Raw genomic sequence first — 23,560 nt, forward strand, 5'->3', positions numbered from 1 at the left:
TTAAGTCAGGCAGAGGGTAGGCATTATTCGCTTCAGCGACGGCTACAATTACTAACAAGAGCCTTGCTGCATGCTCTCAAGCCCGATCCACTCTATTTTGGGCGCTCGCGATTGACGGGGGTGGGTTCTGGCACCCCTACAGCTCAACTCACTTTCAAGGTTTAGAGGGCTGGAGCTACTTATTCCTAGGCTTTCTGACACAGATAGTCGCCATGGGCCAGCAAAGCCACCCATTTTTTTGTTGACCGGCGCCGCGCCTTTATCCCTTTGTCGCATTAGTTAGAACGGAGTATTCTGATGCGCTACTTGTCTCCTCTTGCACATCCACCGCCATGGAGACTAAAAAACACGTGAGAGACCGGTTCTGTCTCCGCAGCCGACGGTCTCGCATCATTGCGGCTGCTCTCGCCTTTGTTGCTATTCTCGCCATCGTACTTCCCACGGCAATTATAGTGAGTCGGCGGAAAGATAATAATAAGATGGGCCCGCCAGCAAAGGTCTTTGTTCCGCTCTATGTGTACCCCGCCCCGGGAGCGTGGGATCCTCTGATGAATGTGTGAGTTCGTTAATCTGTTTTTAATTTATTCCTTTCATCCCTGTCGCTCAAACCGGAGGGAATCTGGAGGAATCTGGAATCTGGATCCATGCGAACGCCATCAGCCGCCTGCAGAAGGTATCGGCGTGGGACAAGATGCGTTTCTGATTTACCATTGCGGGCTGCAGCTAAACGCTACAGGATCTCTGCACATCCCGATGTCAACTTCACGATCGTGGTGAACCCTGGCAATGGGCCGGGCCCGAACCCCCTGCCCGACGGCAATTACACCAGAGAAGTGCCCAAGTTAGCGGCTCACGGCAATGTCCGCTTGTTGGGATATGTTCATACGACGTATGCAAGACGCAATATTTCTCTCGTCCGCAGAGACATTGAGACCTACGCCGCATGGCCGACGACTGGCGCGGATCCCAACCTTGCGGTTCGGGGAATATTCTTTGATGAAACGCCGCAGCGATACGATGCAGCTGACTTTGCGTACCTGGAGGAACTGGCCTCGCTTGTGAGAACCACCCCTGGCCTGGGGCCCGACAATTTCGTGAGTGCCACTCCCTGTTGTGCGAGGTCAACCACGCGAGATCAGCCGCTGGTCCTGAGGCTGTCGCCTGTCCCTCACATCGACAATTCTATTTTATTTTCCGCTTGGTGCCTTGGCATGCTGTACATGTCTCAATCTGTTACTTGTTCTAGTCCTGTCTTTGATTTCTAGATCGATCTTTCCTCCGGCATTTGCCAGCCCTGTTGGAGCCTCGCCTCGGAGTGACCGCGCTGTTGATACAATTGGACATGCCGAATGCTAATTCTTGCCAATTCTCGCCAGGTTTTTCACAACCCTGGGGTTGTTCCAGACTCGCGCTACTTGTCGCTGGCTGACTCGACGGTGGTCTTCGAGGCAACTTATGACACCTTCCAGCAGCGCAACGGGGCTAAGCTGTTCGAGGCCATCCCCGACAGCAACCGCCGCCAGCTCTGCGCCGTGATCCACTCGGTTCCAGACAGGGTGGAAGGGTCAGAGCTGCGTGGATTTGTCAGGGACGTGCGACGAGTCGCGGAGGAGATTTTCATCACGCACCTCAGCACCGACTACTATGCGGACTTTGGGGGGAAGTGGGACGAATTTGTTGGGTTGATGGCGAAATGAAGCCGTAGATGGTCTATGTAGAAACTAAATGAGTCAGGATGCATGGTAGTGAGGAGTTCGCATTGCATTTGTGGTGTCGATATGAGCTCAGTTTCTTGCCAATGCTTGACTAGCTTGAGTTGTAGACTCTGTTGAGGGCTGCTTTGTGGATGCTCAATAAACTTTGGCCCTGAATCTTCTTTTCCTTCGTTCATTGTCTCAAGTTCGCCTCCAAGAGTCCAAGAGTTCAAGCCCGTCCAAGCTTGAGTTGACTTGAGGTCGAGGTCCGTCTTTGACCAGAATTGCTTTTTCCTCTGGCAAGTACCCGACCCGAACCAAATCCGACTTAGGGTACGGCTACGGACTAGCTAGCCTAGCCTAGCGTAGCCGTAAGGTTGAGGTAATTTTCATTACATTCGTCTTTCATCATCTCCCCACTGATCGACCTGGGCTGGTTGTCAATTCAATATTATCCGGCTTGTACCACCCACTCCCCAGCAATTGGAATCAAGGATTCCATCCCAAGTGAGACAAATGTAACAACAACAAAGAGAGCAAAAGTGCCAGCGAAAACTCAATCGGCGGGGTATTGAAACCTGCACAATGGAGAGGCGACAGATGGCATGGCCATGGTGTGCTCCACCAGAGAGTGGGTGGGTGAGTTAGGGCAGCGGCGGGAGGACCGACGTGGGTTAGTCGGAGACTGAGAGTGACATCCTTGCAGGAATCATGCAATCAATCATCCATCCATACTCCGGCCGTCTGGAAAGACAGACAACAATAGTAATACGGATTCCCGGTCCGGATCTGATCTGGATGGTTGATGCGCTGGGATTCGGATTTCTGGATGCCCAGAGTTGATGCTGCTGCTGTGGTTGGCGGGTTCCTGGTAAGACATACAGATCGCATACCTCCGTTTGGTGATCTTTATTGGAGAGTGGTATTTATAGATTGGTTTGGTCTGGTTTGAAGTGGTGTGTTGATTTAACTTGGAAGGACTTGAGGTATGCACTGTTTGGTCATCGTGCTGTCATCGCATCGCATCGTATGGGCGCTTCGTATGGTGACGAGATTGAGTTTGTGACGGGCTTGAAATCGAGCATCGGATTGACTGAGATTGAGATGTGAAAGTCAATGTAGCGCGCGGTAAACCCAGCATCCAGATAGGAGGGACGATCAAGATATACATAGAACGAGAGATCAAGTCACGATTGAGTCTTGTCGGAGGCTTCTCTACATCACTGTCGTACAGAGGGCAATCATCTTGATACTGTCCTACCTGTACGCCCGGAGTGAGAAATTCTCCTTCCGTCTGTCCTGCGTACTGTACATGCTCCTGCACTACTTCGGGGATAACGAGCTATATCCGGCTATTTTCGTCTTTGGATGCAGCTTCCCGCTTCTCTTCTTCCATGGCCAACTCCATCGTCCATACTGTCTGTCTCCCGGCCGGAATGTCCTCTTCGAAGTTCAAAGTCATTCAGCTGAGCCCCAGTCAAACAGAACGGAAGAGAAATCTCTTCCTCTCATCCGACCCGATGCTAAAAATCCCTGTCTGCCGCAAACACCGACCGTCGCAGAACAGTTGAAGTCTCCTCCCCAAAACGGAAATTGTGAGCCTTGGCAGCGCACAGACATCCATGCCATCCCCTTGTGCCTTGGGGAGAAAGAGAAAGCAAAGTGGCGGCGGTTCTTGTTCTTGCTCGAGTCTGGAACGTCTGGAGAAGAGTGGACGGTGGATGCGGTGCAAGCGAGGGGAACTACGGAGAAGCAAGCAAGCAAGCGTTGCCACTGCGATTGGCAGCCTTGGAGGGCGCGCGGTGCAGACAGAGACCGAACTAAAGTCGACCAACGCGTGGCATGCCAACTTGCCAAGGGCCAAGAGTGGATGGCGCGGAAAAGCCTGCCAAGTCGCTGCCCAGCCGATTCTGTTTCCGAGTGACTTGACTCTGAGACTTGTCGTGTCGTAGCGAACTGCGAGACTTAGTTAGGCGTCTACTATTTACTGAAGTGGCTGCGGCTGATGTCGTCGGGTCTTTGTCGTCGCTCGCTACCGTGCTAGCCCTAACAATAGTCTGTCCAAACTACAAAGAGGGAGTGGCTAACGGCTCGGCTGTGTTGTCCTTTTCTCAGTAGTTCTTTTGACAAAAGACAAAGTACCCAGTACGAACCCATCGCTTGGAAAAACCTGCTTGGGGGAGGTCACTGACTCACCGAGTACTTCAGAATAGCCTCAATAGAGTCGAGTCGAGACCTTCTTCTGAGATCCATTCCTCCTCAGCCTCCACTCAGTACTTAGTCTACTGTACCTAAATCCAACTAAACGCAAGCTAACACCCAAATGTTCTGAATTGCCGCACCAACCGACCGACAATCCGTCCTCGATCCGCCCAGTCGCCGATTCGTCAGATGCGATCCTGTTGACGTACGGTCGAGTCTGAGTCTTGACTTTGACCTTGGTGGAATCAATCGTATCCGTCGTGTTCTATGACTGTCGCTCTTGCATGAAATCGAATCCTTCGTCCAGTTCCAGTGCCAGTTCCTCGGGTGCTCGGTCGCTCGGTACGGTACTCGTACTCCGTACGGTACTCTGAGTCTGTAAATAAGCCTCGTACCTCGTCTTCTACCATTCCATTCGGAAGTCTAAGATGGAAAACAGAAGAGTTCGTGAGTTCCCGGAGATTATCCCAACGCCGTGGCGTTCGAGAATGTCTGAGAATCGAGTCATGGCGAGTCTGACGGCGACGGTGACGATCACGCACGGAAGACTGATCTGGTAGTGGTGGTGAAACAGCGTGGTGATACATCGATTCCGGAGGGGTTGAGATTGAGATTATTGGGTCTGTTGCGCTGATGTGCTGCGCTAAGGAGTGTCCACTGTCCTAGCTGTGAGTTTTTGCAAATATGATGCTGGAGATTTAGGTAATTCCGGATGGGTATATTACGTTGTACTATACCAGCGACGACTCGTCACGGTATTGTATGAAAACCATTCAGTCTGTACGGAGTATACTACTAGAAATCTCCAGCATCGGAGCATAAGGAAGTGAGCGAGAGAGTAAGTGAGCACAGACCTCCAAACCACAGATGTCGTATACAAGTGAAGAAGAATAATCACTACTGTACCTCTCCTCTCCAACTACCTCTCCGAGTCGTAGTCCAACCAAGCAACCTTCCCGAGTCATGAACTAAATCCATTCGCCACGGAAACCGGACAGCCCTCTGCACTCGCGCCTTATCTCCCTTCTGTGCTCATGTGAGGCAACTCTTGTCAAAGGTACACTTGAACGAGGTGTGTATAGGCGATTCGACCCGAAATCTCAAGAAGGAATCAAGAGGAGTTCGCAGTTCGGTTCGCAGGTGACAGGTGACAGGTGACAGTGGCAAACAGTGCCAGCGAAGCGCCAACGTTAAGAAAGAGCAAAGAAGAGAAAAAAGGGGTCGGCCCGGCTGTGGTGGAGGTGTTCGTGAGGACTTGCAGAGAGGTAGTTCGGGGTACTTGAGGCGATTTGGTGCGAGGACTAAAGGATTCGGGGCGCTTAAGGGGGAAGAGACTTTGGGGTACTTGGGTACTTGGGGCGAGTGGATGGGGTTGGGTTGGGTACCTGATGGTTCGGCGGTAAGAGCTTGAAGGGGTTGAGGGATGGAGAGGGAGGTATATTTGGCGGTTGGTTGTGGTGCTTGGGAGTGGGCGCTTAGAGAGGTGCCAAGTCTGGAGACTGGAGTGATGAGAAGAGAGGTAAAGGAAGAGATATTACATGGGAGTCGATATAGATGTAGAAGGAGATGGATGTAGTTTGGGATTATGCCATGTAGATGTGTAAGATGAAGACATGCTATGCTATAGTAAATGACAACCAGATTAAAGGAGTATGTATGCTATACAGCAGAAACCCAAGCAACACCACCAACTGCCCCCAACTAACAGTTCTGCACCCAATTATCCAAATCCATATTCTTAATCAACGTCGAGAACCCATTCTCTCCAAAATCACAAGCCTCCCTCACCAACCTCTCCCCCACCTCAACCTCATTATTGACCTCATCCCCCTTGGGATACTCAATATGAAAGACCGGCTTATCCCCCTTCACAAACGCCGCATAGACATCACACTCATCATACTGCGCACACTGCTCATTGACACTCCACTGCATGCCACCAATAACCCTCGAAATCACCGCCCCGGCATTCTTCAACCCAATACTCAACCCCCTCTTCCTCGCCTCCCCGCTCATCCAATTCATATAATCCACCGTATCATCCTCCGTAAGATCCAGCCCATTCTCATTATCATACCCATCCACATTATCCGGGTCCACCCCATCACACCCCTTCGCAACCGCAACATCCAGCCGCGCAACCATGATATCCCGGATCGCCTCAGAGCGAATATTGACCCAGCTCTCCCCATCCCACTCATCAAGGTCATCTCCGATATCACTCTCAGGAAAATCAGACGCATCATCCCGCCAGTCCTCGTATGTGCCTGCGGAGAAATAGCAGATAACCTTCCGCCCCTGCTCGTGCAGCTCGTCGATCATCGACTTCGGGTTGTCGAAGAGGTCGATGTCGTAGACGTCGACGTCGTAGGAGGTGTCGTTGAGCGCGTACCGCAGCACAATCTGCCAGCTTGTTCCGACGGCGGGCTGCCAGGTGACTGTGTTGTTGTTTCCGGTGTCGCCGCCGTCATCGGGGGGTGAGGTGTCATTGTCATCGTCGTCGTCTTTGAGGCCGAGACCGAGACCAACGCCGAGGCCGACGGCGAGCGCGACGATGAAGAGGATGACGCTGCTGATGACGAGGGATTTCTTGCGCGTCGACCAGGTTTTCCATCCTGAGGAGGGGGATTTGATTGATTCCATTGTTGTAGTGGTTGCGGTGGAGATCGATGGGTTTGTTTGTTCTTGTTCGGATTGAAAAGAGAGGTGTGTCTGGGGCGAGTGAGAGTATGTTAATGCGATTCAGAGCATAGAAAAGGGCTGGATTGATCTCCAACTCACCTCGATTGCAGCCGCGAAAGCGCTAGATATAGTCGAGTAAAGTTGAGGATAAAGAAAAAAAAAAAATGGAATGAATCAGAAGGACTTGCGCAGCTGGAGCCGCCGGATGATTGTTTGTGTGACCTCGAGATTCAAACTGACTTCGAGTTCGAGGTTAACAGTAGTGAACGTGAAGGTATCTTGAAGCTGGAGTCGATCGGATCCACTCTTTAAAAGTCGTGAAAAGGGTCCAGATCACAGGATACAATTCACTCTCTTCCAAGGGTTGCCGAAGCGCAAACCAAACCAAATCACACTGCAAAGAGTGAACTGCAGCGCGCGCAGCGAAAAAGAATCTCAACTGTCAACCCAAAATGACCTCCTTATGTAAAAGTTGAATGCGAAACCAAAATCGAGACCAATTCGAGGCTGAGCTCAGAAATGCCGTCGCCTAAGCTAGCGCTGGGCCTATTTCATCCTTACTGGGCTTAGCGATCTTAGCTCATGGGGCCAATTCCCACGGAATTTCGATCTGCTGAGCAGAGAAGACAAAAAAAATAAGAAGAGGGAAAGTATGAGTGTAGGATTGCGATGGGAGGGTTCTGGTAAGGTGGTAGAAAATAGGCTCTATTACTGTCTGATGATTATGCTATGGTTCCAGGTTGATCCTGCTGCTGATCAGCAGGGTAGGAAAAAAAGAGGAGACTGCCTCTCTGCAAATCCAGGAGGGCCAGGTCAGGGATCGGGTTCCAGAATTCAGAACAGCATGGGCTTGTTCGAAAAGAGCATAGTGAGGGGCTTTGTTGTCGCTTTGCTTAATTTAGGAGAACTGCAGCTTGCTAACTTTAGAGAGTTAGTGTTTGGTTCGCCAGTTAGGGCTGTTCCAGTACCTGGTCCATTTTCTCAAATACTGCCCTGTGCTTCTGTACAGTACAATACACAGTTTGATACTGTCTCCCGTACTGTACCTGATACAGCCTGAGTGCTTGGTAATCGGGTTTGCCAGCCACATGGAGCTCCCACCACTCAAACCAACACACCCACACTCCCACCCACAGACCCCGGCCCTGGCAGACAGCTCACTCGCCCGCCTTGGCTGCAGATGTGAAAGGTTAGCTCGTATGATGTGAGGTTCACTCTGAGACATTTTCCTTGTCGTGCAGTCAGAGTTGAGACAGTCGATGGAGTTCTGGTGGAGTGAGATCTGAGACACCGGAGTTAATCATACGAGTCTAATTCTGATATCGCAAGTATGAACTCAAGTTCAAATGTATCACGAAGAAGGAGAAGGAGAACTCAAGAACTCAAACGAAAGGATCTCGAAACAAAATCAAAATCAAGGACCTGGCCGCAACGCCTCCGAACAGGAACAGGAACAGGAACAGCATATCCAGGGAAATATTACCCGATGCTATCACCCGGGATAAACCTTACGTAGTTCTTGGACTCGAAAAGTCTGTCTGTCTGACGACAACATGATGCTATTCTATTCCCATCTTCGAGTCAAGGCCAGACAAGTCACAACTTCACTCACCCTCTCATCCGATCCTACACTCTGACTTGTCGCCTCCTGCACGACCCTCGTATCGCGCAGGTACGACGCTTACGGTTGGACAGGATCGGAATTCAACCTCTACCCAAAAAGCAATTATGACATTTCCCTCAGTACAGTTGGGTTTCTTATTCCAAGGCACAGAGACACGTATGTAGATCATGTTATGATCATCAACTGCGAGAACAAGGAAGTTGGAAGTTGATAAACACAGAGGATGAAGGATTGAAAACTGGATGAGGAGGCGAAATCGAAGAGCCTCGATCCCGCAAATCAGCAGGAATCCCCCAGTCCAATCGGATGGTCGATTCTCTCTCAGTCTCCAGCAGCCCAGCTCCATTTTGAATGGCAGCATGGCAAATCCAACGGATGAATGCTGGGGATTGAATTTGACTTTACGGAGAACGGAGAGCCCAGGCCGGGGGTGACGGTGACTTCAGACTTTGTCAGATTTTAGGGCTCGCTCTCGATCCAATGCTAAATTCCTGCAGAGACGGGTCGGCTCATCTTTCTATTTTGTCTTCTAGTGCTCACCTTAATCTATAGAGTTGTTGGTAGTAAGGTAACTACATCCCGAGCTCGTAGCGTAGGATAGATAGCTGCTCCGTACTTACCTCCGAGAATTCATTGCCTCTCAATCTCATCCGACTCGATGAGACAACGACTGCATGGCGATGATTGATCTAGACCGAGAAACGCGCGAGAGTGAGACACAATCTGCAGCCAAGACAAGCTTGACAGGGATCCAGATCGTCGCCTGTGACAGGTCCGCGATGTGATTTGTGGAGCTTGGTGCGCGAGTCAAGCGAAGGAAGAGCTATGCAGGAAAATAAGGAGGATTGATGAAGTCAGCCTCGATCGATAAGAGTGTTATTTTTCTAATCCCGCTTTTCTCTTCCCCCGCCCTGTACAAGGAAGCAAAGCAACAAACGAAACTAGCTAGCTAGCTCTCAAGATTTGATTGATGATTGATTAACATTAGTCGATTAGATGCAGTACTGTACTTCGTTAGTACTGCAGGTAGACCTCAACGGAACGAAATTAGATCCTGCGCCTGCACTGTACTCGCTCGCGCGATGTGCTGGCACACCATCGTCCAACCGCTGCATCACCTCCCCAGGCTTCCCCTCATTTCAATCCCGTTCAATCCATCTCAGCCTCACTTCCTCCGCCCGCTCCTCGAGTCTCGGCCGTACTGTATACTCCTTACAAAGCAATCGGGCTCGCGAGGTTGAACGTCACCGGCGATCCCGACAGCTGCGCCCAGACGGTCACAGGGTCACTGCCTAGCTGCTCAGTGGCGAAGCCCTGGGTGTTGGACGGGGCGGCAGGGAATGTAATCGGGATGGGTGCGTCGCAAGCGTTTCCGCTTGCAGAGAGGGTGACGCCCGTGATGGCACCACCGTCGAGGATGTAGCTCAGGCTGTAGCCGCATTGGTCGCGGCGGTAGCGCTGGAGGAAATCCTCGGACATCTGCAGATGGAGTTAGTATGGAAAGAAAGGTGAGGGGAAGATGCGTACCTTCTGGTGGGTGGTTGTGACAATCGGCCAGTCAACGAGACGGGTAAATTCCTGCACGATGGTCTCAACCCACGCCTGGAAGATAGAGTATTGTCCTGACTCTCCATTGACGGTGAGCGGAGGCATGTCTGCGACGCGCAGGTTGGCCTGGTGGAACATGTAGCCGTCGTGGTGGAGGCCGAACAAATGACGAAGGGTCTCGCTGCGCTCGACGGCGAGGAGGTCGTTGAAGTCACCGGCACCGGCAGAGGTGTCGATCCACTCCTGCGTGGTGCACTCCGCGCTGTAGCAGTTGTAGTAGATGCGGGTAGCCCAGCGGGGGTTGACCTGCATGCCGACAAAGCCATCACTGGCCTCGTTGGTGAAGTAAGGCCAGTGGCGGTTCTGGGTGTTCAAGAGAACAGGACGGGTGTTGTCACCGACGCAGTTGGTGATGCCGTTGTCCCACCAGGCGCGAAGTGCGTCGCCGTTGTGGAGACCGGTAATGGCAGGGGGGACAAGGCCGTTGGAGGTGAACAGGTTCGCGGCATTGAAGCCGACGCGGTCGAGCCAGGCAATGTTGAAGGCGATTTCCTTGTCAATGTCCTCGTAGGTGGCGTTGTTCTGGGCCAGATGGGTGAAGGTGTGCGACATGTGGGCATAGTCGTTGAGATGCTCCTGCATCCAGATGAGGAGAGGGTCGGCATTCAAGCAGGTGTCGGTGTATCCGAATGTGGTTGGGGAGGCTGGCCAGACGCTCTCACCAGTGCCGAGAGGCTTCTTGAACTCTGGAGGAGTGTCAGGGGCAATGTCGTAGTAGATGGCACCTCCGCTGCAAGTGTCCCAGCCGACGACGTCCTGTCCGGCTTCGATGTTGCCGTTGCCGTTGTGGGCGAGTTCAACAAAGTAGGTGCTGCCGGGGTTGAGCTTTGCGCGAATGGTAGGGAGCCACGCCGAGTGTGCATCCATGTCTGCGGTAACAATGCGGTAGATATCACCCGCAGGCTGGTAAATGTCGGTCGCCAGGAACACATCGTCAATCTGAGTGTTTAGGTTGACGCGGCGGTGGCCTGCATGCAGACCGCGGGTAATCCAGGTAATCCATGCGTGCTGCAGGTAGTTGGATGTTTGACTCCAGACAGTATCGAAACCGATGAAATAGACGAGCTGCTGACGTCCATCGAAATTGTTGATGACAGCGGCAGTGGAGTCGCTGGTGACGCCGCCACCAGGTCCGAAGCGGGCAATCTCTTTGGTAGTGGCAGTGTCGGTGATGGTAGAGGGGTAATGCCACAAGCCTTGAGTGCTGACACCAGCACCGGAGCCAGTCTTCAAACCAGAAGTGGGAAAGTCGGAGACATCGGAGAAGAAAAAGTCTTGTTGCACACCGTCAGCACAGCAGCCGCCGCTGAGAGCACTCGCGCCGAATTTCGGTCCGGGGTACACATCGTACTGCACCATGCGCACGCCATACGCGAGCTGGTAAGCATACAGCTGGTTCCATTGGTCATCGGTCAAAGCACTGCGCCAGCCCTCAGCACCGTAATCGTAGCTGACCTCGCCAGCAACAACAATTCCACCGTAGTTTCCACCGGAGGAGGTGTTCAGAGAGGGCAGCTCAATACCAGCTTGGGGAACAAGCAGAGTGTCGAATGGAATACCATAGCCGTTGAGGCCAGAAGAGGCAACATCAGCCTGGGTAGAGTCACGGGCAATGATAAGAACATTGGCAGCAAGACCACCAGTGGCCGTGGGAATGGCGGTCGACGAGGTTGTCGTGACCGACATGCTGGGCGAGGTGGTGGTGGTGGTGGTCGGGACAACAGGTGTGGAAGTTGAACTGGTGGTAGGCACAACGGGCGTGGAGCTTGAACTGGTAGTACTGGAGGTACTAGAAGTGGGAGTCCCGGAAGTACTGGTAGTACTGGTGGTACCAGTAGTGGGAGTGCTGGGAGTCGAGGTACTTGAAGTACTCGTAGTACCAGTCGTAGGAGTGCTAGGGCTTGATGTACTTGAGGTACTCGAGGTGGTCTCAGAAGTGGTCTCAGTGCTGGTAGTGGGAGTACCAGACGAGCTAGTGGTGCTGGAGGTTTCAGATGTAGTTTCCGAAGATGAAGTGGTGTCAGAAGTGGTTCCAGAAGTGGTTTCCGAACTGGTCTCCGAAGTAGTTTCCGAAGTAGTGCCCGAAGTTGTAGAGGTTGTAGGAGAAGGCAGAGTCGTCAGAGTGGTGCTGGTAGTAGTGACAGTCACGGTAGGCGTGTCAGTGGTCCTGGTGGTAGTGACCGTGGGAGTGACCGTGGGAGTGACCGTGGGAGTGACCGTGGGAGTGACCGTCGGAGGCACAGTCGGAACTGTCGTACTCGTACTGGTCGAAGTACTTGTAGTCGTTCCGGTCGGCGGAGGATCAGTCGGAGGCCAGGGAGATATCACCGTCGGACGACCTTCAGGCCATACACCGCGGGGAGTGTCGCAGGTTAAGAACCCGAAGAAACAGCCCACTTGGAGAACGAAGGTGGGAGCAACCATAATTGCGAACTGGCCCCGACAGGCTGTCAGGCACAATCAAACGAAGGACTGGATTGAAATCAAACGAATGATAAGGAGGTGGGGAAAAGCACGACGCTGATCTCTGACTGTCTGACCTGCGACAGCTTGCATCCCCCGCAAGGCTATTTATGCTGGACTCCAACGTCGCTTCATTTCTCTTCCAGTTGCCCTGTCTCACAACTCATCATCTCAAGGGATCCACTACGGATTGTGGACAGTCTTGACCAACCTGGGCAGCTGAGTTTGCCGGCTGGGCCATGATCAATCTGCCCCCAAAAAGTGATCTAGATTGGAGGTCAAGATCGGGTGATGGGACGATGAGTTGGAGACGGCCGGTAGCAAGTACAAGCGGTACATTTTCTCTCGTTAGGTTCGAGTCAACCTGCAGTAGCTTCGAGTGGCGTGCATGGCCCTGAGTGATTGATGCCAGGAATCAACCGCCACGGCGCTATCATTAACAAGGCAAACAACCCGGACAGGAGCATTCAAGCGAAATTGAGGGGGGGGCTCATTCTTCAGAAGTACCGGGGGGAGGTCAATCTTGATTTAATTCTTATTGTGTGATGGAATCGAAAGAAATATGGTCTTTGTTGTGTTACAAGTGGTTGAATCAATTATTGTCAAGAAATGCAGGAACATTTCCAACTTTGAGAGGGAGAGGGAGAGGGAGAGGGAGAGGGAGAGGGAGAGGTGAGATGTGCAATGTATTGTATGGTATGCGTATGTAAGGTAACACGAGGCTCAGCCCGTGTTACAGCACCGCTTGTTTTTGTAAGATTGGTGTAATTTTGAGACTCGCATTATCAGAACTCACACTTTCACTTTCTTTCACTCTCCACCACAACACATCCACAGCCATCAAATCCACTCTCCATCAAAGAGAGCAATACGATCGAGCTCATCAAACCATCCAATCGGAGCTTTGATAGTCCATCCCCATTCCCCCCCATGTTTCCGTCGCCATGTCCACGCTGGATCTGGGCTGCGGACTGCTGGAACATGCAGATTCCACGACATCTCGACAATCCCAGTCCGTAGCCACTGGCAAACGCCGAGAACAAATGGCAACACCCAATCCTGCGTTATCCCCTTTTTGTCTGGATAATGTCGGCCCAATTGCCTTCGAATGGCGGCCACGCCTTCGGACCAGCTTTTGCTGCAGCGTTTTGTCCTCCTCTTGGGCTTGACTGGTTTAACCGGCCTGACTGGAACCCCCGTCGCCTCAACAATTATTTGGGACTTTGAGAGCTAATCCCCTTAGCGCTGGCCTAGTCCTAAAACCCTTCCTCTATTTTTGTCATTATACTCCAGACTCGGGGACCTGGGCTGTAGGAGCCCCGTCCTTGCGCCATTCGATACCTCTCGGTTGTCACTGGCGAGCAGCTCAAGACAGATCAACTGACATGAAAGAAAAAGTTCACGGACGAGACCGATCATCTCGCACTTTATGAGTTGGAGCTCTAACCTTGGTCGACCCTTTCTGCTCTCTACAAACGCCGCTCGCTTCTCTGTCTTTCTCTCTTTGCCGCCCTCCCTGCCCAGCAACCGCCTGGTTTCAAGGTCCTTCGCTTTATATCCTAGCCGGCATATAGACTCTAGCCTGCTGAAACGATGGTCGTCTCCTAAGACACCTTTTGTTTTTGTCACTTCCCATCTTCCTCCTCTCGAGACCCCTTTTTACGGCTGGTCCTCGTTCCCATGTCCCTCGTTAATCATCACGGCCGTACTCTATCTAATATCTAATTGAGATGGCGCAAATCCTTCATGTCTCGCCCGTTGGGTGGGATAATATGAGGGAGAATTGGTGGCAGTTTGTAAGTCGCTGGACGCATCTGCTGTTGGTTTGCTAACTATTGCAGGTTTTAATTGGTATAATCCTGGCCTGTGTTGCAGCTGGTTCAATATACATATTGTACTCTATTGTCTATCGATGCATAGAGTATTTCGAGGCAAGTCTTCTGTTTTTGTCCTCGTGTACTACACTGACCTTTGTGCAGTCAAAAAAGGGCCCACAAAAGGTGCCTGCAAAAGTCTCTGCAAAGATCAATGAGCTATCAAACAGGTCTCTCAATCTGGTAAACTCCCAATCAGTAATCCGAAAGCCGTCGTCTGTTGGCGTTTACATGGGGCACTTCGACCGTGCCTCGACTGATGCACAACAACGCTTTCTGGACGAATGGGATTTGCTTATCGTCGACCCGTATCAACCTGGAGTTGTCCATGCTGTCGCAGCTGCCCAAGGTAAGCAGGCTTTGGGCCGGATTGACTTGAGCGAGATCACACAAGACTCCAGCTTGGTTGTCATCGACAAAATCGACAAGGCATTGTCGGATGTCTTTGAAGGCTCCGCCTTTGACGGAATCCTCCTTGCCAATTGGGAAGGCAAGTTTATTCCAGAATGCTTGTCTGCATTGCTGCAGGCCATCCACAAATTAGGCCTCTCGGTCTTTCTTGAAACTTCACCTCCGGAATTTCTCTCAGATCGCAATGTCCTGCAAAACGACGCCATCTCTGGACTGGTGGTTCGGAATGCAAGCATTCTCCCTGATGGCCAGAAGCGGGACTACTTCCAGCTACAGAACATGCGATCGACCATCAAAGCGTTCGTGTCCGAGGCTTGCATGCGAGACTTTGTCGTCGTAGCATGGGAAACTATCAACGACGATGCTTTTGTATCAAACGCTGTGGTCCGACGATCGCTGCAATGGTGCAACTTTTACAGCGCTATTCCCTGGATAGGCCGCAAGGCCGCTTTGGAAGACATTTCCCTCAATACCAAGTCCCCTGAGCCGCTTTCCTCTTTTGGATGGCTGAAGGAGCCTGAGATTATGAACGCTCACGATCGCTGGCGGTCGAATCCATCTATTGAAAACGACACCGGGAGTGACTCGGTCGGCAGATATGGTTGGGACAAGCTGGTCTCCCTCTTTCCCTCATTGAGGACCGTCTTTGCATCTTCTGAATTACATCATGAAGCACACGAGGACTTGCCGATAGCAATTCGCGACCCGCCCGAATGGGTCGCGCAAACGCAGTCCCAACACAATCCCCTCTCCACCTCCATGTCAGGGCTCGAATACAAAGCATTTGGGTGTTTTCCACTCGGCGCCGAAGCAACCGCGGGCTCTTTTGCCGAAATACTCAAATCCCAGCAACGGCTGCAGTCGCTTGGGCTTCTTCATCCGGTTCCTTCTGCCAAGATCGAAAACCTGGCGGTTGTTTTTCGGCAGTTCCACGACGCTTTTGCTCTGACGATCTGGGGCGCGTCCGACCAGCTTACCTCGCATATGAAAGAACTTTCTCAATTGGCCGCCAGCGAGCAGCTCCGTGTACATCTTGGCTTGGATTCTGGATTTCGCAGGAATAGCGACATTCGTTTCTGGTCGGTGTATCAAATGGATGCTGACGGGTTGGATGTGTTTGTCTCGAAGAATGTCCAAGGTCTGGCAGGAACTGTGCTCCACACATTTCTCTCCGCTAAAGGCTGTCCTCGACACGTTTGCTTCGGAGCCGAGGCCGCCTTTGCCCAGTGGTCAAAGGATACCGTGGAAGATGTCGGTTTGCCGCGCCGTTTTGTGCAAGACATTGACGCCCTGAGTCCGGAGGAGCGACTTCTACTGTTGCAGCACTTGTCTCTGACGGACGCTACAAGCGATCTAACTAAGACTATATGTGCGTACCTTGAGCGTCAGCTTCTAGAGGGAACCTCAATGTCACAATTGAAGCAGATCAACACGGTTTCTTATCTGGAAGGGTCTGCTTCTCCGGAGACGCTGATCACCTCTCGCATCAAATGGTATCGAGAGCAAGAGTGCAGCCATCCTTCGGCTGCAACATGCTTGCTGCTCTTTGAAGAGGTTGAGACGGTCTTAAATCGGATCCTCATGGAGCGTCGCGAAGCGGATCTTGCTAAACTCTCGCAAGGCTTGTGCGAACTGATGCAAGCGGAAAGTGTCGATGTATACACTGATATCTTAGCACTCGCATTGTTTTGCGCAGCTCGAAAAGGCGCCATCGATGAGATCTACCAGGAGGTGACTGACCGAAACCCTCTATTCAATGCACACTCCGATCAAGCCGCCGCTTTCGCAGAGTCCTTCGCCCTAGGATCACGTTGCGAAGCCTACTTTGACATTTCACCTAGCGCCTTTGGAAAGCTCCTGTCAGATCGTTTCCACAAAGACTACAAAGACAGGGAACTCCCAGACTGGATCAATGGCTCCCCTGAGCTGGCCACTTCTTATGCTGGTGCGCAGATCGATGTAAACCCGGATGACAAGGTCGACCCAATGCCCGGATACCAACGGTTCACATTCCTAAGCGTCTTTGCTCTTCCGGCCTTGATCGATATTATCCTTCTGACCCTGACTGGACGTGGTTTATATCTTTCTGCTTTTATGACATATAATGAGCAGAACAGTGCCACCACTGCCTTGATGATTTCGTTACTACTGTCTGGAGGTATTGGTACATGGATTGCTTGTGGCGGACCTTACTACCTAGTCTCAATGGCCTTTGCTGCGACAAACATGTTCGTCCTGATTAGGCTTATTGGTGGTCTCGCGTTTACTGCGGCTGCTGGTCTCATCGGGTTTGTCGTGGTCTCTGGCGTCAATGGACCGCGAGCTGGAATCGTGTTTTACCTTTACCTGGTCGCTCTCACCACTTACTTCTCGGGATTCGCTTGCCTTGCGAGCTTCAGCTACCCTGGAACCTCCTTCTTGTCTGGTCGCAAGATCATTTTCCTTTGTATTCCGATTCTTGTGATCTCGCCCATTGTCACCACATTTACAGGTCATGATTCAGCAATTTATATTTCGGTCATTTACGTCTTTATTGGCGCACTGATTTTTGGTCTTCGAAGGGTTGCTTCAAAATGGGTGACCTGGTACCAAAAACTGAGAAGAACCGATGACACCGAAATACGCAAGTGGTATATCGAAACCCACGGCGAAGGCGACGAAAAGGTCTTTGGTGCTCTAAGTGACCCAGCTGTTCTAAAGCTTTCCCGCGAGGCCCTGCTGAAAGATGTCTCAGCTGAGATGAATCGCTGGTTCTTTTCCCGACGTACAACCAAGAGCACACTTGTTATCGAGCTTGCGCGAGACTGGGAAGCCACCAACTTTCTCCTTGACTGGTACTGCAGGTACGCTGATGTACCTCGACCTATTCCTTTCAGCTCATCCTGGAACACACAGACCAAGGTCGCGCTGGAGTCGCTGCGGGCTGCCCAGAGGGGTATCCGACTGCACAATGCTTTCATCCACTGGCGTCAGTCGAGTAGGGAAATCGGATGTGGTGTGCTTTACTTCATCGTTGCCCTTCTAGACAAATGGGTTGAACTCCTCGGTGGCGGCCATCTTATCGGTCTATCGCCCGCTGAGACCAGTGCATACCGAATGGCTGTCGGCTTTTCGCTAGCCTACTACCTCATTGGCGCAGTGTTGATTGATACCAAAGCTCAGGAACTACACAGCCTTGTTGGAAGTCATGCGCCTTTGGCTCTGCACGCCGCCAAAGACATCCGCGTTTCTCAAAAGCGAGATGTGAGGTTCAAGAGGAAGGTCTACTGGAGGACTTTCGGCAAGTTTCTCCTGTGGCACTCATGGGGTCTTGCTTTGTCTGCCGCTCTTGTCTGGACTTTCCAGGCAGAACGGGAGGCCTTGATCATGTTCCTCTCGTATGTTACGGCGTACACCGGACTCCTATGGTACCAGTACACCAAGATATTCACTGGTCCTCATGCTTTGAAGCCTCTATTAGCTGGCTCCCTTGTCGGAATACCCGTTGGACTTGCACTCAAGCTCTGTCTCCCACATTTCAAGTACTCGCAAGTCATTGGCTTAGGATCTGCTACATGGATAGTTGCATTCCTCACCCTTATCCCGGCGAAGATGGGCATGCCAAAACGTGTCGACTCGCCCGTTGAGTTGGGAAAAACCTTCCATGCATACACCGCACCTTGGGACGATCCAGACTGGAGTCAGCAAGAATTGCAGACCTTTTACGAGAGCATTTCGCTCATTCCGGCTGATACCCGCCTTAAACTTGATCCTATTGGGCATCCTGGAATCGAAGTCAAACAGATGCTTCTCTCACGACGCAGGGAACCAAGAATCGAAGAAGCGTTCCCACAATCGCAAGAACTGGTCAACACTGCTCTCAAGGCCTGGGAGGCTGGAGAGGTCTCGATTGAACTAGTTCCTCTTGGAATGCTCGGACCCGGCATCCACGCCCTGAGTTGTAGCACCACGGGTCACTTGAAGATTGCTGTTGCTGTTGGCAGAGGTCTAAATCAGCGAATTGACGTTAGTGCCAACTGCCAGGTAATTGCCGAGACTCTTCTGCATGCCGTTGCCGAGTCCGTCATGAAGGTTCCTCACGAACATGCCGTGCTTGCTGAATCGCTTGTTGCTGCTGGAGTCACCGAGACTACCGCCCGCCAGCTCCGAGATGAAACCGACACTCCTCTTGTGGTACGCTGGGCCAAGAAAGAGCTTCTTCGTCAGCTATGTCTTGGTTTCGAATGCGACTTCCACTGGGAGAAGCTGCCAAAGGCTGTGAGAAAGGCTCTGCTCAATCGCTGCCTTGGTGAGTCGTGTGAGCTCTCCGAAAAGCACTATCAGCTACTCGAGTCCAGCATTTGCCAGTTTGATGTCAAAGACTTGACAGTCCACATTGCTCGGAGTAACCTCGGAGCTGCTGCGGCTGTCAGTATCCTCGATTATGCCACCTACGGAACTGGTGAGGCTGGAGCTTTAAAAGACTCAGAAACTGCAGCATACATCCCATATCTACCGAAGCAACTTCCGACAATTGCGTATTTTATTATGAAGCCATTGGTGTCAGGATACTATGCCGTCGGCTCTGCTCTCAAGTTCGGTATCGTCGCTATGGTTGCCGATCCTGAATTCCAAAGGGAATACAATCACGTCATGAGCGCTTACCCGGGCATTATTCGAGCACCCTCTGTCTTCTTACTTAACCTGCTTTGGAAGTATGCCAAACTCATGCAAGATTTGGGTCTCTCGTTCTTCCTCTTCCACGGTAGAGACAATGTCAAGCAGCTGTGGGACGAGACCAAGGGAATGACCATCAACATTAAGAAGAGCAGATACATTGTCCAGAGTCTCGAGGGCACCTTTACTGCTTTCCGACACAATCAACCTGATGGAGGCTTCAAGGTCTTCTACTATGTCGGAACGCCAAAGACAGAGCCTCAAGGCACAAAGAGTCTCAATTGTGTCAGCACATACTCTAAGGACCTCCTGCTTTTGATCCGCCAGGAGTACAAAGACGGGAACATCCTGAACGAGTACCACTATGACTACAAAGTCGCGGCAAAGAAGAGCCTCAGCCTCAAGCTTGCCGAATCGAAGATTCCCATGGGCCGACGATGCGTGCGCGGAACGAACCATCTGCAAAGCGTGCAATACAACCGTAAGGGCCTTATCGAAGCCGGTTCCTACATGAAAGATGGCAATCTAGTCCGCTTTAAGTACCACTATCGCAAGAACCCTCGGTTTGGAGACGAGCTTCTCCGCGCGGAATTCGCTCTGTCTCACATCACTTGCACAGTCTCCTGGTGTGCTCCTCCTCTTCGCCACCCAGAGCGGATTGACCGGTGGATTCCCCACGCCAAAGTCACTGAAGCTTCCTTTGTTCAAGGTGCTGATGTCTACGAGGCACGCTGGCTGTATGATCACAAGTTCCACCCCACCATCTTCACCACTTTGAACGGCCAGAAGGTTCAAACACCACCAATTATCGAGCACGATTTCCTTGCTGTCCTCGCCAAACCGAGGTTCACCAGTTTCGTCCATGATAATCCCTTATTCTATTGTGACAGCTTGAATTCTAATGTCTTTACGCGCCTTTTTGGACTCACAAGGAAGCGCTTCCCTGTCTCCACCTCTCGCGCTCGTTCGCTTATCTGGAAAGCTTGGAAAGACAAGGTTGACTTTGACGGCATCACTGTTCGCTGGATGGATGAGCGACTTCTGCGAAGGGACAAAACGCTGGCTCCGTACTGGAGCGCTCGTGATCGAGGAGATCTTGCCTCTGCAAAGAAGTACCTCGAGCTCCGCGCTGATAGTATTGCGGCGAGTGCTGATCTTGACGATGGCATCTCCAGCTGGACTCCTCTTGCTGTCAAGGTCAGCGATCTCTTTAATTTTGGCCCTGGAGGTGATGCCGTGGTCAACACGCGCTCCAAGGACTTTGGGTCTGATACGGAAAAGTCCCTCCATGTCATGGCGTCTGATAATGGTACCTGGCCGAACGAAGGAGGTGGTGTGTCTGCTTGTCGCCGAGATATGATCAACTCTCTAGGGACCATCAAGTGGCATATGATTTGTGAATCGGCCAACGACTTTGGTGTTCCGAAACATCAAACAGAGCAGAACATCCTGTCACTGAAAGTGATTCCGCTCTGGGGCATGGACTTCCTCACACCCACTCACGGTTTGTTCAGGAACAAGCTCGATTCGGAAGTGGAAAGCGTCACGTCTGCGAATGATATGGACATCAAGATGAACTTCATTCCCATTTTGACAGCTTTGGTCAAGAGCGCTCGCGCTGTCCATCTCTCCAAGGCGGACATCCGCCAGGCAACTAGGGCTTTGGTCAATCTTAACACCTTCTTCCAGGAGTCAAGACATTGGACACAGATCTGGAACAGCGACATCGTCAAAGAAAGCTGGCGAGAACTTTGGCTCACGCAAGAGATGCCCAACGCGGTGCCATCTTCGGAGTGGTTAAAGACTGACTTGCCTACTCTTGGTACACTTGATGTTGCACTAGAGCTATGGTACCGCTATCTGTTTATCTTCTCGATTCCGATTCCCGACAAGATCCCCAGCGTGTTCCAAGCGTCGCACCACAGTGTCAGCGCTTCTTATGGAGTCGTCTGCAAGATGAAGAGAAACTGCACGCTGCAAATCTGGGATCATGCGATTGCTTGGCGTGAGACAAACCTCTGTCTCTCTTCTGCCCTCTGCAAGCTGTCTCCTTTCGTTCGGAATGCTCTGCTTGGTCTGATGCGAGTGACATCTGCACTCACACTATACCATGCTGATATTGTCTCACCGTGTGCCGACTTTTTCAACCCCGGTTGGGAGGTCGAAATTGGAACTTGTCAAGGCGCAATTGAGCACCGCAACGTCTTCCGCCGCAAGGTCGACCCGGTTGTCAATGGTATCACCGATATGCAAAAGTTTGCTCCGGTGAAGGAGATCAAAACAGAGCGACCTACAGTAACCATGTTATCGCACGTCTGGTACGCCAAAGATATCAAGACCGCTCTCCTTGCTGCAGACATCATTATCAACCAATGGAAGTTCGACGACTTTACCCTTGACATTTACGGTGCTATTGACAAGGCTCCAACATACTCTACAGAGTGTCAGGAGATTATCGCCTCCAAAGGTCTCCGAGGGAGAGCAACTCTTCGCGGCACAGCTGATCCCATGAAAGTCCTAGAAAGCACCTGGCTCTTCCTCAACTCCTCGCTATCTGAAGGCTTGCCCCTCGCTCTCGGCGAAGCAGCTCTAACCGGCGCTCCAGTCGTCTGCACAGATGTCGGCGCCTCCCTTCGAGTACTCAGCGATCCCGACGACTTCTCCCGGTTCAGCGCCGTCGTCGCCCCCAACGACGCCCTCGCCCTCGCGAAAGCCCAAATCTCGATGCTCGCCCTCCTCGGCGAATGGAGCCAATACGCCGAAGATGCACCAGGCACAGAAGTACCCATCCTCTCTTCCTCCCCCACACCCGAAGAAGTCGCCGCCATCACCGCTCGCATGTACGAAAAGTCCAATCAGCGCCGCAAACTCGGCATGATGTCCCGCAAGATCGTCCAAAAGTCCTTCAGCGGCGACCGCTACCTCCGCGAACACGAGCAGATGCTCTGGATCGGCAAATCCGCAAAGATGATGGCCTCGCGTATCCCAGGAATGCACAACGAACCAACAGATATCGAAACCGCTATCCAGCAAACCCTGCCTATCGAAGAGGAAGTCATCACAATCCCCCGCTCCGCCGTCCACTCCTGGAGATCCTCGGCCATATCTACATCGGGTATGTCCACACTCTACAGCTCCATCTCCAACAACCCCTTCCCCCTCTCCTCCCCGGCCATCGCCCGGTCCCACCAACCCCGCGCATCATACATAAGTACCTCCAACCAACGCCCCTCCTCGCTCTACTCCAGCTTCTCAGCCGCCTCCTCTCGAACCGACATCTCTTCTTCTTTCCTCCCCCTCCCCCTCCCCTCTGCCCCCTCATCCCCAACCGCAAACGCCCACAACACCGTCGGCATCACCATCGCTCCGCCCAACCCCGCGCACCTCCCTGTCTTCGCGCCCCGGCAGTCAATCTACGCAGCTCACGCTTCCAATCCCTTTGCCCGATCACCTACACCTGGGTCTGGGGACCGCGACCGCCGGTCAGGCCGTCTATCACCACGGTTTAGTCGGGCTAGCGGTGGGGCAGCGCGAGACAATGGGAAGAGACGGTCTCGCTCGACTAGTGTTTCCACGCGGGGGAGGGAGCAACTGCGGGGATTACAGAAAGAGGATCTCGACCAGTACCGCAATTCAGATGTTAGCACCATCATGAGAGAGGACTTTTGGGCGAGTGGCTATGCGAGTGGGAGTGGGAGTGGTGGGAGTCGATGAGTAGGGTTCAAGATCGGAGGTCTCTCTATACAGTACTCTTTCCTTCCTTGCTCACTTTGCGGGGAGAAAAAAAGAGAACGGAAAAAAATATATATCTGGGGATTATAATGTCTATTAGCGCAGCGCTACATATCCATACAGTATTACTATCTGTATCTCTTTTGTTTTAGTTTAATTTAGCATAGTACAATTTGAAGCTATGACTTAGCTACCCTATTTAACTACCTAGCTCTTGCCTATCCTTAAATTCTTCGAGTCTCTTTTGATTTTTGACCAACTTTCTCTTCCTGAACTCCCACCCTTCCCTTGGCAAACGGGCCCGGAATCAATGAGAAGCGCCCTTTCCCTGTCCGGACTCCCTCGACAGCTACAGCTACCTACCTAATGACCACCTGCACACAGTATAACTCACCAGAGCTGTCTCCATCCCGGTACTCTTCAGCGGGATGTGGATAATACAAACTAAGCCAAATCACTCCCCGTCCCCTCGGTCAAATATCATTTGTCAAAAATAAGCAATCGTAATTGCACCTGAACAGGCATAAATCCTTCTGCTTGCATGCCATGTAGGACGTCGGAGTGTCCATTAAACTGTTTGCAATAACCATCGTATGTACGCTCTTTTTTGGATT

At 51.9% G+C, this 23,560-nt stretch overlaps 6 protein-coding genes across 6 annotated transcripts; 3 read left to right on the top strand and 3 right to left on the bottom strand.

Moving 5' to 3' along the window:
• Window positions 1-143: 143 nt before the first annotated feature.
• BJY04DRAFT_34590 (spherulation-specific family 4 protein) lies at window positions 144-2,054 on the top strand. Its single transcript, XM_073720181.1, has 3 exons — window positions 144-556; window positions 737-1,094; window positions 1,377-2,054. The coding sequence occupies exons 1-3, from the start codon at window positions 333-335 to the stop codon at window positions 1,695-1,697; spliced, it is 903 nt and encodes a 300-aa protein (XP_073572585.1). The 5' UTR covers window positions 144-332; the 3' UTR covers window positions 1,698-2,054.
• A 742-nt stretch (window positions 2,055-2,796) lies between these two features.
• On the top strand, window positions 2,797-3,914 carry BJY04DRAFT_34625 (uncharacterized protein). The gene is made up of 2 exons (XM_073720182.1): window positions 2,797-3,839; window positions 3,908-3,914. Exon 1 carries the CDS (start codon window positions 3,007-3,009, stop codon window positions 3,616-3,618), a length of 612 nt encoding a protein of 203 aa, XP_073572586.1. The 5' UTR covers window positions 2,797-3,006; the 3' UTR covers window positions 3,619-3,839; window positions 3,908-3,914.
• Window positions 3,915-5,229: 1,315 nt separating this feature from the next.
• On the bottom strand, window positions 5,230-6,919 carry BJY04DRAFT_34386 (endo alpha-1,4 polygalactosaminidase). Its single transcript, XM_073720179.1, has 2 exons — window positions 6,678-6,919; window positions 5,230-6,608 (listed from the first exon to the last, which is right to left on the bottom strand). The coding sequence occupies exon 2, from the start codon at window positions 6,537-6,539 to the stop codon at window positions 5,598-5,600; it is 942 nt and encodes a 313-aa protein (XP_073572587.1). The 5' UTR covers window positions 6,540-6,608; window positions 6,678-6,919; the 3' UTR covers window positions 5,230-5,597.
• Window positions 6,920-7,944: 1,025 nt separating this feature from the next.
• On the bottom strand, window positions 7,945-9,043 carry BJY04DRAFT_186002 (uncharacterized protein). Its single transcript, XM_073710828.1, has one exon. The coding sequence runs from the start codon at window positions 8,561-8,563 to the stop codon at window positions 8,195-8,197; it is 369 nt and encodes a 122-aa protein (XP_073572588.1). The 5' UTR covers window positions 8,564-9,043; the 3' UTR covers window positions 7,945-8,194.
• A 2-nt stretch (window positions 9,044-9,045) lies between these two features.
• Window positions 9,046-12,009, bottom strand: agd3 (putative extracellular serine-rich protein). Its single transcript, XM_073710829.1, has 2 exons — window positions 9,730-12,009; window positions 9,046-9,681 (listed from the first exon to the last, which is right to left on the bottom strand). Exons 1-2 carry the CDS (start codon window positions 11,494-11,496, stop codon window positions 9,415-9,417), a joined length of 2,034 nt encoding a protein of 677 aa, XP_073572589.1. The 5' UTR covers window positions 11,497-12,009; the 3' UTR covers window positions 9,046-9,414.
• A 1,485-nt stretch (window positions 12,010-13,494) lies between these two features.
• gtb3 (glycosyltransferase family 4 protein) lies at window positions 13,495-23,144 on the top strand. The gene is made up of 3 exons (XM_073710830.1): window positions 13,495-14,069; window positions 14,115-14,204; window positions 14,253-23,144. The coding sequence occupies exons 1-3, from the start codon at window positions 14,004-14,006 to the stop codon at window positions 22,926-22,928; spliced, it is 8,832 nt and encodes a 2,943-aa protein (XP_073572590.1). The 5' UTR covers window positions 13,495-14,003; the 3' UTR covers window positions 22,929-23,144.
• Window positions 23,145-23,560: the final 416 nt, after the last annotated feature.

This window comes from Aspergillus karnatakaensis (assembly GCF_047715665.1).
Source record: "Aspergillus karnatakaensis strain CBS 102800 unplaced genomic scaffold BJY04scaffold_17, whole genome shotgun sequence".
NCBI classification, from domain to species: Eukaryota; Fungi; Ascomycota; class Eurotiomycetes; order Eurotiales; family Aspergillaceae; genus Aspergillus; species Aspergillus karnatakaensis.